General features: G+C 39.5%; 2 protein-coding genes across 2 annotated transcripts; one reads left to right on the forward strand and one right to left on the reverse strand.

The window, feature by feature from the left end:
- The first annotated feature begins 1,866 nt into the window (after window positions 1-1,866).
- On the forward strand, window positions 1,867-9,296 carry NEU4 (neuraminidase 4). Its single transcript, XM_014071546.2, has 4 exons — window positions 1,867-2,518; window positions 3,536-3,741; window positions 5,446-5,701; window positions 7,236-9,296. The coding sequence occupies exons 2-4, from the start codon at window positions 3,541-3,543 to the stop codon at window positions 8,297-8,299; spliced, it is 1,521 nt and encodes a 506-aa protein (XP_013927021.2). The 5' UTR covers window positions 1,867-2,518; window positions 3,536-3,540; the 3' UTR covers window positions 8,300-9,296.
- A 4,170-nt stretch (window positions 9,297-13,466) lies between these two features.
- Window positions 13,467-18,025, reverse strand: TM4SF19 (transmembrane 4 L six family member 19). The gene is made up of 4 exons (XM_014071545.2): window positions 17,849-18,025; window positions 17,129-17,206; window positions 14,648-14,829; window positions 13,467-13,659 (listed from the first exon to the last, which is right to left on the reverse strand). Exons 1-4 carry the CDS (start codon window positions 18,023-18,025, stop codon window positions 13,467-13,469), a joined length of 630 nt encoding a protein of 209 aa, XP_013927020.2.

The raw sequence follows: 18,025 nt of genomic DNA on the forward strand, positions 1-18,025 counted from the left end.
CACACCAAAAACACATGCCTGGGGTGTGATGATTGTTGTGGGTGTGGCATGCCCGTGCATGACACCCACTCTGCACTCCCCCCACTTTTGGTACGTGAGCCAAAAAAGGTTCGCCATCACTGACCTATACTATATTTCAGTGATAGCTAACCTTTTTCGGATCACATGCCAAAAGCAGGGGGAGTGCAGGGGGGTCCACACTCATAATGCTGTGCTCATGACACACACACACACCACATGCATACGCGTGCAACCCCACCCTCCCCCCACTTTTGGCCTGTGATGGGACCCATGCTTTCCTAGAAAGCCTCTGGAGCCTGGGGAGTGTGAAAACAGCCTCCCCCCCCCCGAGGCCCTCAGGAGGCTGCAGGAGGCTTCCCTGAAGGTTCCAGAGGGCGAAAAGCAGCTGTACGGGCAACTCGATAGTTCGGGAACAGTGACTTCTGGTTTGCCTGTAGGTCCATTTTTTGCCCTCGGGAGCCTTCAGGGAAGTCTCCTGAATGCTCCAGAGGGCGAAAAATGGCCCTATGGACAAAATGGAAGTCAAAGTTCCCAAACTTCCAGGTTGTTCATACAGCCGTTTTTCACACTTCAGAGTCTTCAGGAGGCTTCCCTGAAGCCTCCAGAGGGTGAAAAATGTCCAAAAAAGAAGGCCAAACTCAGCTGGGCAATGCACGCATGTGCTCTGGAGCTGACAGGGCAATGCCTCGCATGCCCTAACAAATGGCTCCATGTGCCACCTGCAGCATGCAGGCCAGGGTTCGTCATCATGGCTATATATTATACATATATACATACATACATACATACATACATACATACATACATACATACATACATACATACATACGTGTTTTATTTGTGCTGATAAATAAATGAGAGCTAAATAGCTTGAAATAGATCTATACTAGTCTCCCTTTATTTATTTATCAGCACAAATAAAACACAAATATAACAAAGGCAACAGTAAAAATATTGGGTTTCTGTCGTGATGGACTCTTGTGACGAGCCGATTGACAGATGATGGAAGCAGTTAGCTTCCTCCCATAATTGGGGCTTACCAGGGGTTGTGACACTAAATATATACATATACATATACATATACATATACATATACATATACATATACATATACATATACATATACATATACATATACATATACATATACATATACATATACATATACATATACATATACATATACATATACATATACATATACATATACATATACATATACATATACATATACATATACATATACATATACATATATAGAGAGAGAGAGAGGGAGAGAGAGAGAGAGAGAGAGAGAGAGAGACATACATACATACTATAAGGCAAGATAGTGTAACTATAGGAAAAGTCAATGATGTTTGAAAGCTCATATGTATGTTTTATAATTTGTGTTTATACAGTACACATGTCACAAACTACTCTGTAACACTAAAATGCAAGCGAGGTAGGAGGATACCCTTCCATTATCACATCCATATTATTAACTATTTTGATATTTCTCATTTTGAAGAGTTAACATGACAAAGTATTGATGGAACCAGTTATTGCCTAATTTACATAACACCCAGGATATGCCCAGTATTTTTGGTGAAAAACAGAATTGTAGGATAGGAGACTGTCTAGAGCCCATAAGAAAGGAAACATGATTACATCAGCCCTAAATGGCTAATAGATGCCAAGCTGACTTTATCTACTATGACTTTGCTGATGATGGAAATAGCAGCTAATGACATCAAAATTCACATAACTTACTATTTGATTATGCTGGCTCAATGGGGAGAATGCTAGCTTCATAGTAGTATAGCTAAGGGCATCCTCAGTTTGTCTTGCACATGGGTTGGGTTTTATGAGTAGGACAATATGCTGCAGACCTTGCAAAAAAAGTTGATGCCAGGTACATTTGTATTATAATTAGGTGAAAATGGATAAACAGAGTTAGATAACAGGTCAATCATACTCAGAGTGTCACAATCTCTTGTTTGAAAATTAGAGAGTGGACCATCTTTGTTCATGATCACCCAAAATTCACTTCCAGTTATGGAGCTTTCTATCAAATTATGTTTCAACTATGTAAATATGGTCTGGAAATGAAGGTCTCAATTAGTAAATAAGTAAATAAATAAATGGGGAAATTATAGCAATTAACATCTACTCATGGAAAATGCTGGTTCTATCCTCACTGAACTCTTGACAATGAAGTCTTTGTCTGCTGTTGCTGATCAAGCTTCTAAATACTGCCTCGGTGCTTTCTCTGTAACATCTAGTAAAGTCATTGAATCAAAGGGAGAGGAAAACGCAGGGCGGGAGAGCAGGCTTGAGAGTTAAAACACAACAAATAAGGTGTCACCAAACAGAGGAAAGTGCTGAGACTGTATTGGTTAGAAAGCATCCTTTGTACATGAGTGCACATGTAATTCAAATGACTACTGATCCATTTAAAGAACAACTAGTGGATTTAGTGGTAACAGAGATAGTGCACAACCAGAAAAAGAACAAGGTTTGTAGTCTCATGCTCTCTTTGATCTGTCAGTTTCCCTATGTGTCTTCCCTTTTGACTTTGTACTTTGTCGCTGTAATTTTAATTTGCTTCCTCTGTTTCATTTTCCTATACAATATTCTCTTCCTTTGAAGGTGGGCGGGATGGGGAGAGAATGCTGCATGGAGTCACAGCACATCTGGTATTTTGGAATTAATTTCTCATCAGTTCTGGCTAAACTGGACCATATCAACAGATTATGGAAGTTCTGGTTCAAAGCATCTGAAGGGCATCAGATTGCCTGCACCTGGTCCTCTTATTCTTGTTCTGTTTCCCTCAAGAACCCATAAAACAGTGTACAATCTAAAAGCTCTCCAGATTTCATTTCTTTGGGAAGGTCATGGGAGATGAATTATTGTAATCCTTGAATTTATTTACCAAAGTATAGGCTGAATGAAAATTTAAATGCTCTTAAGATCAATATTCATGATTCATGCAGATTGACGGAGCTATTTCTACTTGAGGGATTTTCCAAAGCTTACAATACAATTTTTCTGCTTCCTTTTCTTTCTCCCTTTCCATGACTAATATTGTGGTTATAATCCTATCCTTAACTTACAAGGGATGAGATATACATTAATATTTTATTGCTAAAACATTTCATTTCCTTCCCAGAATATTTCCTTTCCATATATTTGCTTAAATAAAATATGTGTGTGGCGTGCTTTGCCAATGACTATTAAGAACATTTCTGAAAACGCTTAAATCAATTAATCCATCCTGGTCAATGTTTCAGTAGCAGTGATTATAGTGATGCATGTGATATATGTGAGTGCCATTGTTATCTATTTTTAATGTAATCAGGGATGAATGAGAAGGATGTCCTCCCCCTTGCATATTTGATCAGAGGTTCTCTAGTTACAGTCAAAATGCATTCACAGATAGGATGATTATTAAGATAGTTGAAGTCTGCAATATAGACGCACCTGGCATCCAAATTCTCTGCTCAGCGCTTTGGATATTCTTCTTGAATTGTAGCTGCAATGGGCACTCACCATTTTCCTGGCCGAACTGTCTTATTTGAAAAAGAAACAAGTGGAATGGCGTACCGAGTGCCAGCCTTACTCTATATCCCATCTGTAGCCAAACTCTTGGCTTTTGCAGAACAGCGGCTTAGTGTGGATGATGCTGATGCCAATTTGCTGGTGCTAAGAAGGGGTACTTTCTACATGAACTCTGTGCAGGTAAGACAAAGCAAACACAACTTTCCCCAAACTTGGATAGTAGAACTAGATATTAGGGACAAAATCAGGAGGGTGCCTCTTATGAATATCTGTCTCCATACTGCTACTTCTTCTGAGCACTTCGTTAATCTGTTATTGTGCTGGGATGACAAAGGGAGAATCTAGGACTTGGTCCCAACCTACAGGGATAATAGCAGTTGGAAAGGTCTATAGGTCCTAAAGGTCATTATTTGTTTTAATTTAGTCTTCATTGCTTGATAATAGAGCCCGTCCACATACACAACGGCTAGTTATTACATGCTTTCACATCCTGCACTTGATAATCTTTTCAGGCTCAACAGCCTTGTGCCATGCACAACGGGTGGATCCTCAAAAAATAATCAAAAGATGACCAAAATCTCACCCTTCCCAAAAGATTGAACTGCTGCAAAATTGTACTAAGAAAACCATGCATTTAAGCAAAAACTGTAAAAGTAGTCCTCGACTTATGACCATAATTGAGCCCAGTGTTTCTGTTGCTCAGTGAAACATTTGTTCTGTGAATCTGTCCCATTTTATGACCTTTCTTGCCACAGTTGTTAAGTGAATCACTGTGGTTGTTAAGTGAATAACACAGCTGATAAGTGAATCTGGTTTCCCTATTGACTTTGCTTGTCAGAAGTTTACAATAGGGGGATCATGGACCCCGAGATGCTGCAACCATCATAAATGTGAATCAGTTGCCAAGCAAGTGAATTTTGATCATGTGGCCATGTGGAGGCTGCAATGGTTGTGTGAAAAACAGCCATAAGTCAATTTTTTTCAGTCCTGTTGTAACTTTGAACAGTCGCTAAGTGAACCGTTGTAAGTTGAGGACCACCTGTATTGAGGAAATCATGCATTTAAGCAGACTATTGTTATTTCAGGCTCCTTCTCCTCATTGGTAAATGATCTACGGTCCTTCCATGTCAGAGTTACTAAATGAATGTTTTGTTTTTTTCATTCTTAAAAGAGCTTACTACCTCATTCTCATTCTCCTCCACCTGTGTTAACTTAACACCCTGTCAGCTGCTTTTTTTGTTGATGGCAGGAGGACAAAGAAGACTGTTCCAGTAAATCCCACCAACTGTTGAGCCATTATTAGGTGATGCTTGACCGCTCAGCATTCTTAGAGGTCTATTTATCTGGCTTACCATTTGGAAGATGAAGCTTTTAGGTTTATAAGCAAAGGGGAATAGAATAGAATAGAATTCAAGGATGATATTTCTGTCTAATAAGTTAGTAAAAAGCATGTACAGAATATGTTCTTCTGGAAAAAAATCAGAGGAGACAAAAAACCCTTGACCCAGGAATATAAGCATATTCTCATGGTCGCAACCAATTATGAGATATTTATGACGGCAATATTACTCTGTTTATCACAAATCATTTTGTAGGTAATTACCTAATTATTAACATGCATAGTTATTATTAGGTGAGTAAAAGGCACTTATAGGATGGTTTTTAATATACATTTTGAAATCTTACCTAACATAAATCTCATTTAGGATATCTTGAGGCTCCTTGCCGTACCTTAACTCACCAACTGTGAATGTTAAATAAAAGATAGCAGAATTATAGGTTAATGGGGTCCCATCTCAAAATAAGCAACATAAAAGTTCTAGCTAAATAAGAAAGATAAATCTGGGGTTCCTAAGTTCTTTGGGTGTCTTTTTTTTTTGCCAGTGGGAAGATATGCAAACCATTGAAACAGCAACACTGATGCACCATCGCTCTATGAACCCTTGCCCCATCTATGATGAAGCCACTGGCATGGTTTTCCTATTTTTCATTGCTGTGTTGGGCAGGACTTCTGAAATCTTCCAAATTGTCACAGGTCAAAATGCTGCTCGCCTCTGCTATGTGTTTAGTTCCGACCAAGGCATCAGCTGGAGTCATGTGACTGATCTCACTAAGGAAGTCATTGGCACATCCATCCAAGGTACAGATATTTAATAGTACCTAAAAAAAAGAGAGAGCAAAGATGAGATAGGGGTATGCTATCAAAGAACAACAAAAACACCAAAGAATCTTGTTGCATTCATATACTTACTCAAGGGTGAGCTTCAAAATTTTTAGCAAGGGGTTCTCTGCCAGTTGCTGGGTGGGTGTGGCCATGGTAGACATTTTTGCCATCCCTGGGCTTCCTGCTTTCCTTGAGCTTCTGTGAGTGCGAAAATGGCATCCCCAGGCTTCAAAGGCCCTCTGGAGGCCAGAAACAGGCCCATTTCTGGCCTTCCCAAACTTCCGGTTGGCTCATTTTTCAGCCTCTACGCACACCCTTCACTTAACTGCATCCAAAACAGGCCACGTGGGGACTCCCGGAAGGGGAGGGCTGGGGTAGGTAGGGCCAGCCAGGAGTGAGATTTGGGGGTTCTCCGAACTGGACAGAATTTTAGCTAGAGGTTCTCCTGCGCCCCTGTGAGCCCCCAGGAGCTCAACCCTGCATTTATTGTTCAATTTTATCAAGATTTTAGTTACCTTCTTTTAGGCTTGCATCAAGGAAAGCGTTTCTGTCCCATTGAGCAGAATGGATTAACCAGGTTACAGTTAGGACGTCATTTTTCTGTTCATTTTACATACTGGATAGATAATTGTCGCGAACTATCCTTTTTATTCTGTTAAAGACAAAAGCATGTTGGGGGGAAAATGGGTAAGGGAGATTGGGAGTCTGTCCATCTCTGTCAAATAGCAAACTAATTCTCTGAAAGCAGAACAGAGTGGAACCATATTTGGTGATAGTGGAAGTCATTAAAAGAAAGGCCAGAGGCCACAAAGATAAAAACCCCAGAAATAATTCTTCCAATAAATCCACATGGGAGAGGCAGTTGTGTTCCATCTTCTCCATAATTATCCCCCTTACTCCAGAGAACATGACCCAGAGTGGACTGTTATTAAGAAGCCAGAGAGAATTTCAAAGCAGGAGGTGTTTGTCATCTTATCATATATGACTGCTTCCTGACTTTTGTGTTCCCAACTCTTCCCTTTTGTCTCTATAAATGACCCATCTGTCAGTTAAAATTATCATGGACTACATATCTGAAGTGTACAACCTTTAGTCACATTGTGCCCCCAAACTGCTTTTCTGCAACACTAGAACCTTTTCTAACTATACTACAAATTCAGTGATACTGAATTTGCCAATTTGAAGCAGGAAACAACATGCACATGAATACAAATTATCTTGTGAGTGCTGAAATAGCTTTAGCAAAATTTGAGAAGTAAAACAGTTAATATATTTAAACCTTAAACTTTATCCGCATGCACAAGGCAGTCCAACATATTTTGTAAAATTGCAAATACAGCTTGACATTAACCTGCCCATTATAACCTTAAGTGTGGTTCTTGGGCTCTGAAAGGTGTGATTTAGCAGATAAAATGTGACTGTTCAATTCCGCTTATGAATTCTTTACCATTATATGTCTATCATGAAAATGTCACAAGTCTCTTGATTTTAAGTTCTTCTTTCCTTCTAGACTGGGCTACCTTTGCCCTTGGTCCTGGGCATGGCATTCAGCTCAAGTCAGGGCGTCTGCTCTTGCCTGCCTATACTTATTATATTGACTGCAAAAAATGCTTTGGGAAACTCTGCAAAACAACCCCACATGCATTTGCTTTCCACAGTGATGATCATGGGAAGAGCTGGTTCTTTGGTGAGTTTGTCCCCAATCTGAAGACTGTTGAGTGCCAGATGGTGTCAGTGGATGAGGAGGATGGAAGCCATGTCCTCCTCTGCAATGCTAGGAGTCCTCTGGGCTTCCGGGTTCAGGCACTCAGCACAGATGATGGGGCAGTATTCCACTCAGGGCAGCTGGTACCACAACTGGTAGAGCCTCCTCATGGTTGTCATGGAAGTATCATTGGATTCCCAGCTCTACTTTACTGCATGCATCATGACATCCAAATGTCCCAGAGAAAAGCGTGTCCTGTTAAAGGGCCAAGCCTCTCATTGCAGCCTGGAACATGTGAGAAGACCTGTTTTTGTCCGGCATGGCTTACTACTACTTCTCTGTGCAATCATTATTTATGCTACCAGCAGCTGGAAAGGCTTATATCAATTTCTAGTGGCCACCTCAATAGTGCTCTGAGTCCCATGTCTTGGAATATGACATGTACTGATCAACATCACAACAATGCTGAAACAGTTTCCAAATCAGATACACATTTTGAAATCCCAACATGGGTTCTGTACTCCCATCCAACAAGCTCCACATCGCGAGACAACCTGGGAATATACCTCAACATATTTCCTAGAGATGTTGACAGCTGGTCTAAACCCTGGATTATTTATGAAGGGCCCAGTGCTTACTCAGACTTGGCCTACATTGAGTTGCCTTACTCAGAGTTCTCAGCAACTGGGATCCCAGCATTTGCCTGTCTGTATGAGAATGGGATGCAATCCCCATACGAGCAAATATCCTTTAGCATGTTTACATTGCATGAAGTTCTTCAGAACATTCCTCTAATAACTTCTTCCCCAAGTCAGAAGCAATCCTCAAAGGGTAAAAACAGAAAGGGGGAAAATTGTGCCATCATTTAAATGGAGAGATAACCTATGGTAGATACTTTTAAATTTCACTCATCCTATGATAAGTATTGGGAAATGTATTTTGAATACAATTGTGTACATATTATGTGCAGAGTAGAATTGGATTGCAAAACCTAGATACATTAATGCAAGATGCATGTAATTACAAGTCATATTTGCTTTGGCCTTGCTAGGAGATTGAGAGTTTAGGTCATTTATAGAAATATTCCAGAATATGTTTCAGGATGGCAGCTTAGCTAAAACACCCTACTAAATAGAAGAAGGGATACATCTATTTACAGTGCAGATTCTGGTTTCCTTTCCTTTCCTCTCTAAAGTTGTGAGGTATTTTATTATTATTATTTTCTTGACACCAAAACATAGTATCGTGTTTTCTTTCCATATACAAAGAAATGCATCACACTACACTACTGTGGCTTTAAGTTAGAGAAGAGTTAGAGAACAATTAGTGGAACAGCTTATTTCCAGAAATTGTGAGTATTCCATCACTGGACGTTTTAAAGAAGAGATTGGACAACTATTTGTCTGGAATGATATGAAGTTTCCTGCTCAAGCAGTGAGTTGGACTAGAAGACCACCCTTCCAACTCTGTTATTCTGTTATTAAGGAGAATAATACCCATTACCCCTCTACCCCCATAGAAGGGGAAACATATCTTCCAAGGTAATCTCTTAAAGGTATCTGGCATGGTGGCCAGAACTGAGCAGGATTAGTCTTGCCAAATCACTTTCATTTTTTTAAATGGTTTTGTAGGAGATGACCAGGTTGAGCTCAAAGGAGGAGTCAAACTTTGTGCCCACAAGAGATCTAAGTGCAGCCCTCCTTGAATGCCTTAATTCCCATTCATTTCCTTTAACTGCTAGTAGCTCAGATTCTTGTAGAGAGCTTAAGTGTGCAATAAAACTTCATACTAATTTGAACTGCCAGAATTGCCTGATTTCCCCAGCGCTTAAAAGAGTGGGTCTTAAGACAGTAGACACCACCCATCTCCAGCATCTCCTTTGTATTTTTCCTACAAATGTTAGGGCACATTTACTTCAATGGAGCATGTAAAGCATGAGTGTCCAAACTTTTGGCTTGCCTGGGGTTAACTGAGTGAGGAAGAACTATCTATTTATATAAAATATAATATATATATAAATCACATTATAATGTTAAAAGTTTAAGAGCTTGTAGGACTGTATTACTAGTTATCCAGAACAGCATGCAGTCCCATAGGTTGGACATGTCTGCTGTAAAGGATATGAAGGGGTTTGTGACCACATTATAACAATACAGATTGAGGTAACATTTCAACAACATTGCCTGGCATGAAATATGGCCGGAAACGTCATGACATACATAAAACACAAGTACAGTTTTGATTGTACTGCTATAGCCATCATCTTGATGTTTTTGAATACATTCTGTGGACAATCCTGGATAAATCTTCTAAAGGGCCAAGTGAAGCAAAATTGAACTGTTTGACATTTTCTTGTATCAGCATTTTTGTCTGTGTACCTGATTCTTATTAGAGCCAGAATTGACTGTGCTCTACAGCTAGTCTGCAGTAACTAGTGACAAAAAACACCTAGTCAGTTTCATCCGGTTATCTCCAGAATTATTGATGGGTGGTGTGGTGGAGTATGTTATTGCAATGTATGATTAGATTTATTCATTACTTTAAGATTTATTATTAGTAGGTCATTTGTGAGAGTCCAGTTATCTCTTATTAAATTAATGATGATTAAGCAAATAATGGGGTAGAATGATGAGAAAATGTTTACATGAATTTATTTTGTGCAAACCTCCCCTCCCCCATTTTTTTGCCATGCTCATTCTATTCAATAGCAGTCACATCTCTTGCAGGTCAATATTTGTGGGCCACTTGCCCAGCTCACAGATACTCATTAATGTTGCGGGCAGCACATATCTTCATAGCAGAGTCCTCCTCTCATTTACAGTCTTCTGGGACAGCTGAACTTAGTCCAGATGTGCCATCTGGAAAGCTGCTTTTTCCCCCTCCTCTGGAATACAGACTCCCACCTGAACTTTTTAGCATGCATCAAAGAACAAATTTTGGAGGTGGCTGATCTACTGGGCTCCATTTGGTCCTCTGACTGCAGTGCTCCCCCCTTCCCTCTGACTGGAGGACTCTGGATCACCATGGCCAGAGAGAAGAGGTTCCCCTTTGGCACAACTGGTCTTTTCTTTGGGCGTATGTTGTATGAAAGCCATATATATGGCTTTCCCTTTCAGTCCTTGTATGCCATTTTGAGATGGTGGTTGATATAGATCCAGCTCATGAAATCCCAAACCTGAGTGATTTTTGCAGAGGAGCAATAGGGTTGCTGTTTGGGTGATCAGAACTGGGGTGGAGCAGGACTCTCTGAGATTAGGTGGCTTGAGGGGAAGGAAGAGGACTGATGCTCCCTTTCTCATCATTTGTTTCCAAGTCATTTGGAGCCAAAGAAAGAGATGCAATCCTATCCACTACCACATCATATTCTCCCACTTCAAGAATGGAAGGCAAGTATGTGCTTTAGGGCTGCACCTTCTGACGTATGGCTATTTCAAGGAGGAGAATTAGAGCAAACACCCTATATAGGAATGAGATCAGGGGATGCAAAGTTCTAGAGTGATTACAACAAGAAGGTGCTCTGCCCAAGCCTGGTTAAACCCTACCATCCCCCCACCTGTATGTGCTTTCCTTCTTTACCTGTACAATGTATATATAGATGTGTATTTCAAGCTTTTCTTCTGTTCAGGGTCTGAGAACAGTTATTTCTCTCAAAGAGAAATAAATAACTTGCTATTGGCCTTGCTATTGCTTCCCTCGACACATTTCTCTGCCTAAAGTGGTATTGTCAACCTTTCCTCCTTGAAAGGCTTATATCACAATTAACAAGGATGTTTTAAAAAGAAAAGAAAAGCTGCCACTTAACAATTATCTACTCCGGATGAATAATGGTTTCTGGCTTTTCAAATATAAAGAATAAGTGAGGAGCACTGACGTTGAAAAATGTACATGCACCTGGAAAAGTTTGAGTCACATACTTAAGTTATGGAGGAAATTATTTCTGAAGAAATGTTGCAAAAATAAAATATCTTTATTTGATATTATTTAAGCACATAGATTTTCAACAATTTCCATTAATAAGAGGACCTATTATGGAGACAATAAAAACAAAATATGTTGATAATGTGGACACCACTTTTGATGCCATTCGAAAAACGTGGAGGAAGATTGTGCAGATCAAAGTAGTGTTCTCTCTTGAAAATAATAACATTCTTTTCAATCTACTCTTCTAGGGGAAGGATTGTTTGTTAGATTTATGTAGCCACCCACCCACCCAGACATGACTCTGAGTGGCTGAAGCCCAAGATCACATAATGTAGGCCAATATTTATCATCCTTGGCAGGACAGAGAACAGTGCTGGCTAGGGAATTCTGGGAGTTGTCTCTATACAGCAGTGTTTCTCAACCTTGGCAACTTGAAGATGTCCGGACTTCAACTCCCAGAATTCCCCAGCCAGCATTCGCTGGCTGGGGAATTCTGGGAATTGAAGTCCAGACATCTTCAAGTTGCCAAGGTTGAGAAACACTGCTATACAGTATCTAAAGCTGCCAAGGTTAAAATCCTTGCTCCCTAGCAGCATTTCTTTTCAGCTACTGCAATGCCAGTAAGTATTTTAAAAGGCTATGAATATAGTTACAGTATCTGATGATCTCTGTACAATTTCACTAGGCCTGAAGGGATAACTGGCACAGCAAGAAAGATCGGGGCAAAATGATGAAAGCAGTGTCATGATATCATGATGCAAGCCAACCCTTTTTTTTGTGTGTGTGTTGGGACACCACACACAAGTACAAAAGGGTAATGCTTTCAGTGCTGCTTTTTCTGACAAAAACATGCTCCTGCCAATATTGGAAGAGTAGCATTTAAAATACATAAAATACTGAAAGATTCAGGAGAATGTGCTGCCAAGCCACCATCTGAAGGACTCTTTCAACTGTATTTTTAACCATTCAAATGAAAGAAAAACATGGCAGCCTGTCTTGCCAGTTTTGACTGTTTGTGCTTTCGGGTGGTTTCTAAGCTTGCTATGGGGTGGATGGGGTGAAGAGAGATAAAGGATTAGAAAGGAAATGGCACCTGGGACTATTTAGCCCTCTCCTTCATCAGAGAATTGACAGATGTACTGCTTAGTTTCCCATATCCCAAGCATGCACATACATATACATGAAGGTACTATTCAAATATCAGGCATGAAAATTCAACATGTTGTACCATACTGACCTGGTTTCCTTGGGAAATATTTTGCTGTGGTTGGTAATAAAAGATATTTTGGACTATGTCCCACTCAATGTCTGACATTAGCTATTCCAGCTTGGGTTCTAATTATTGAAATAGCTAGAGGATTCTGTGTTGCCCATTCCTGTTTTAAAAATGTCTATCCTTTCTCAGATTAATGGTCTTGGTCACCACTTTTCATTTGCTAGTCTGGGCAAAAATGCCATGAATTCAGGCCAAAGTTGTTCCCCAGGCTTTGGCCTTCTAGAGGTTGGGGACCACCTATGAGGTAGAAAGTAGACCTTCAAATCAAGGGATCTGCCTTAATTAGAATTTGGAGCAAGCATTTTCCATTCAGGCCTCCTGTCTGTGCTATACCTCTCTTATCTCAGAAAAATCACTGTAATTTCTGGCTTATGTCTCATTCACTCACTTCTTAGAATTAAAAACATTTAGCATAACAGTTAAGGGTTTCTTGTAAACAGAAACACAAATAAATATGTGCATAAATATACACCACAGTACCACATTATACTAATTATAAACTCATTATGATTATTATATCGAAGTCAGCTTCCTAGCTCTCTAGCTCTGTGAGAATGTTTATAGTGATAGCAGTTTCAGTCTCTATGGCCTGATAGTGACTGCTACAAATTAGTTCTATTAGTTTTTCTGTGATGCCCTGGAGGGTTGGCAATGGGAGATCACTATTGGGGTGGGGGGAGGGAGTCAACATCTTCTCTGTTCTTACATGACAGTGCAAGAACCAGCTATGTATGCAGGGTGAAGTGACAAAAGATATAGTTGTAAATCAAGTTATCACATATCTTTGTAATCTGATCTGTACAAATGAACTGAAGGTTAAAAACACTTCCGAAAGTTGCCTATTTCTTCTGTTCACATAAGCCACAGACACATCCAAAACAGCCATTGATAATTTGGAGAGCAGCCAGGACCATTTCAACCATGCTGACGACTAGGAGGGAAGAGAAGAAATACACATTCCAGCCAACAATATTCTGTGGCTTGATGCAAACTGAATTCCAAAGGGAAGGATCATACAGGTAATTCTGAACCCTTAAAAGAAGCAGATTTTAAGTAAGTTGTAGAATTTTTTTTCTAAAGCAAAGTTACGAGGGGAGGGGAAGAATCCTTAATGAATAGTATTTTTCTGTATACATTTCTAAAATACTAAAACTTTATTAGCCTACTAAATGTCCAGCACTTTGACTACTTCTATTGTCAACTAATCTGTTTCTTCCAGTGGTGAAATTCATTTTTTTTTTTACTACCAGTTTTGTGGGCATGGCTTGGTGGGCGTGGCAGGGGAAGGATATTGCAAAATCTCCATTCCCACCCCACAACCAGAAATGGTATTTGCTGGCTGTCTGAACTACTCAAATTTTCCGCTACTGGTTCTCCAGAACCTGTCAGAATCTGCTGAATTTCATCCTTGATTCCTTCCTAATTGCATTGCCTCATAGATATCTCTCTGCATTGACTTAGTAAGTTTGGCACAATAAATTTGAACCAAATATAATAATAGCACTGATTTACTGCCTTTATTTAGGGTTCTTTTAAATGTTCTTTAAAACTTTTTCCATTTTCCATATTCCACTTCAATTGACCCTCCACCTCATCCTTCTCCCCACTTGTACCCCCCAGCTATATCATGGCCACCACTTCAAGAATGCTACCAGTATGGCTAAAATTTGGGGAATACTCTATTCTAAAACCTCAGGATAGTGCTGGATTGAAGTAAGCTGTCCCACGCAGATCTTCTATTTAAGTACTTGTCACTCATTTTTAATAAAAAACATGAGCCATTTCTAACGTGAAAATCTACCTGTAGACGAATTTGTCTGAAAACCTGAGTTCATATATTCTGTCTCTTCAGGCAATTATACACAAAGTGTCACCCCACAAAGCAAACTTTTGCAAGGAATGGTTTTCTGAACCTACCTAAAGGCTATCTGCAAGTTTGAATTATTTAAGCAAAGCTGCATCTAAAACAATATGTGCTAAGCAATATTTTAAGCTGGCCCATGAACTTCAGTCACCTTACCCATGATTGAAAACAGGGTAGTCCATTTCAAGAAACGGGTAGCCCCACTGTTGCACCTTGTTGTGATTGAGGGTGGAATTATAGAGACACAGAGGTCCCTCCGTCAAGCCTGAACCAGACAAAATAAAACAGGTCGCTGATCCCAGGAGAGCCAATCCTGATAGCAGAATGGAAAGAAACATCTGTAGGCAAAAGAGGCACAGAAATTAACTTCAAATATACAAGACAATTTATATTATTACCTTCAGAGCTGTGAAGCGGTAAGATGGAGACTGGCTCTACAACATTTCAAGAAAAAAATAAATATGAAACCTGTTACATTTCAGGTGCCATTTTTTTCTCAGCTTCAACTGCTCCTGACAGGGGAGCAGAATGGAGAGAGAACATACTGTGTAGATTTAGATTTGAATTAGAGGAGGGATGTAGGAAACAGTTATAGATGGTGCTGATTTAGATTCATTTTTTTAAAAAAAAAACCTTCCTTGACAACAGGAGACTGTTAGCAGTGGAAGCAATTGCTGAGGATAGCATCAGGCTTTTCCCTTGTATGTACTTAAGGAGAGGGTAAATAGCCACTTATGGGGATGCTCTGCTTTGGATTCTTCTGCTGAATTGAGGATTGGACCTGAGCACAAAGATGGCCTCTTTCAGTTCTATGATTTTACAGGGCGGGGCATAACCTTTTCCTAGGGGGTCACAGCAACACTTGTAATAACAACACAAATAATTCATACACCATTCGAAAGCCCATCAAAAACTGAGTTTATTGACACGATTTAATAGTCAGTATGACCACCATTAGCCCTTCGAACAGCATTCAAACGAGGTGGATAAGAACACAACAAATCTTCAAACAGTTCCGTTCGATTTTCCAGATTTTCCAGAGGGCGGGGCATAACCTTTTCCTAGGGGGTCACAGCAAGATCGACAGCAGTTTACAACTTCCGCGACACCTCATTTTAAAGCCCATAAAAAACTGAATTGAATGAGCTATTAAATGTTAAATTTGTTTCGGTTGAAACTTTGAGAATGAATTTGGAAACTGTGTTGAAAAATCTGGAAAATCGAACGGAACTGTTTGAAGATTTGTTGTGTTCTTATCCACCTCGTTTGAATGCTGTTCGAAGGGCTAATGGTGGTCATACTGACTATTAAATCGTGTCAATAAACTCAGTTTTTGATGGGCTTTCGAATGGTGTATGAATTATTTGTGTTGTTATTACAAGTGTTGCTGTGACCCCCTAGGAAAAGGTTATGCCCCGCCCTGTACAGTTTTATGGATTTCAGTCTTCAGGTCTTCACAAAGGCAAATAAAAATGATATCCTCCCTTTATTTATACTGCTGAAATTAAGACAGTAAGACAGAAGAGAACAGTAACCAGAAACAGATTTTTATGGAAAATGATGGGATGGAGAGGGGATGAATTTATGTGGGTTGTAGGGTGCCCTCTCAGCTTTGTCCTGATGGAAATGTTCACTCCTAATTTAGGATTTAAGTCAAAGCTCCTTTATCATGTCTTCTTTAGTGCTGAAAAAAAGAGAGTACTGATAGAGACTGGGATTCTGTCTTCCTTTACTAATGCGTCTCACTTACTTTGCCCATGTCATGTGGGGGAATTCACTGAAGAAAGCAATTATGTTTGGAGGAGTTAGCAGTAATAGGATAACAGGCCGTCAAAGAACATTATGGCTAAACACTAGCAAAACTGACACCAGCCAAAGCATAGAAAAACTCAAAGGAATAGTGCAAGGTTGGAAGATGTGGAGTCAGACTTAACTGAACAGATAATATCATCCCCATTCCTTTACTAGTGATATAACCACAGCAATTGAGGTAATTGGAACAAACAATGTTAAAGAATGTGTCCTTGTGGAGTTTTGTTCAGGATTCTTTTTATTTTCTAGAATAACCTCTTGATTTTTAAGAAACAAAAAAAGGAACAACACAAACAACTTCCAATTGAAAACTAAGGACTTTATGTAGGGAAGGAAAAGTTGGCCCTGAAAGACCAGAGTCTAATTTTCACTCAGGTGTAATGGATAACCATGAAGTCCAGGCAATTGTTCTCTCTCAGCCTAATCACTCTCATAGATACATTATGAAGCTAAAATGAGGCAATCTCCTTCTATATTCACCATCCTTGATGCCTTGGGGTACATGCAAAATATAAATGCATAAAATCTGGCTTATATATTTACTGCAGGATATAGCTTCACAGTATCATGAAATAGAATAGATGTGCTATATTTTACTTTTCTACTATATCCATGAATCTAGAACAAGGCTAATGAAAACAAAGCAGACAATATTATTCTTAGGATGCTTCTTTTGTCTGAGGGTGTAACTATTTAAGTTCTCTATTGCTTTTTTCAACTATGGGAATCATTTCTGACATAGAGTGAGAATTTTCCCCAAGATCTACTAATTAAAACTGGAAAGTTTTTGTCCACAGAAAGAGTCATCAACTACATCTCTCTTACCTTACAGCAAGTTCCTGAGCTGCTGAAGTACTTCCACCTCCATCCAATACCTGTGATCTGAATTGCAGCAGGAAAAACCTACAAGAACGTAGTTTGAATTGAACAGTATTCTCTAGTGCCCTACAGAGTTTATAAAGGATATTGTTTTGTGATGTTATTATTAAGGGTCGTCACACAGTCACCTAAATGTTTAGACTGGATTTGGCGTTTTTCACCCTTATTATTACTATGTGAGACCCTCTTATATTAATTATTCGTTTGTTCCTTTTCCTGGAGTCAAACACATTAAACCCCTCCTACTTTAATCTCAGTAGAAAGAACCCTGTGAGTAGGAAAAGCTAGAAGATTGTAAGTAATTTAAAAGTAATGCATGAGCATCCAGGACTGAATATGAGTCTCCCCAGTCTTAGCCCAACAACTTTACCACCTCTTAGTTCTTCATATTTTCTCTTAAGACAGAGTTGCATAGCCCTATAATGACAGAGTGGTCATACTTAACATGCTTTGTTAGAGCAAGTCTTTTAAGAATAACTTTAACCATTGTCCATTTCTAAGCTATGATAGAAATGTTTACATTTCTGTTCTAGCCAAATATACCATCCAACAAAAAGGTTATTAAGAAAACAATAAAATATACATGTATGCACGCATATACACAATATGCATCAATTATTTCCCACAGATTCTTGGGCAGGATATATTTAAAAAATATCTACTTACCAGCAGGCCTCCTCCCCACACCCCTGGCATTAGCATTGCCCTCTTGGATATTTGGCCCAGGCTTAGGTAACACCATTCCCAATTGGGAAAGAGTAGGAGAATATTAGCAGTAATGGAAAGAAAGCCCAAGGTAAGGAGGCATGGGCCCAGGATCCGAGTACAAGTCCCCACACACAT

The sequence above is a fragment of the Thamnophis sirtalis genome, unplaced genomic scaffold (assembly GCF_051295495.1).
Source record: "Thamnophis sirtalis isolate CommonGarterSnake01/CBP01778 unplaced genomic scaffold, rThaSir2_p1.2 scaffold_11, whole genome shotgun sequence".
Classification (NCBI taxonomy): Eukaryota; Metazoa; Chordata; class Lepidosauria; order Squamata; family Natricidae; genus Thamnophis; species Thamnophis sirtalis.

What these genes read in the sequence shown, in the direction of transcription:
- NEU4 (XM_014071546.2), top strand. Translation starts at nt 3,541, where the DNA reads ATGGGCACTCACCATTTTCCTGGCCGAACTGTCTTATTTGAAAAAGAA. An exon ending in TCTACATGAACTCTGTGCAG is followed by an intron (nt 3,742 to 5,445) that starts GTAAGACAAAGC and finishes TTTTTTTGCCAG; the next exon opens with TGGGAAGATATGCAAACCAT. An exon ending in CATTGGCACATCCATCCAAG is followed by an intron (nt 5,702 to 7,235) that starts GTACAGATATTT and finishes CTTTCCTTCTAG; the next exon opens with ACTGGGCTACCTTTGCCCTT.
- TM4SF19 (XM_014071545.2), bottom strand. Translation starts at nt 18,025, where the DNA reads ATGTGTGTGGGGACTTGTACTCGGATCCTGGGCCCATGCCTCCTTACC. An exon ending in GCTCAGGAACTTGCTGTAAG is followed by an intron (nt 14,830 to 17,128) that starts GTAAGAGAGATG and finishes TTTTGCCTACAG; the next exon opens with ATGTTTCTTTCCATTCTGCT. An exon ending in TACCCTGTTTTCAATCATGG is followed by an intron (nt 13,660 to 14,647) that starts GTAAGGTGACTG and finishes GCTTCTTTTAAG; the next exon opens with GGTTCAGAATTACCTGTATG.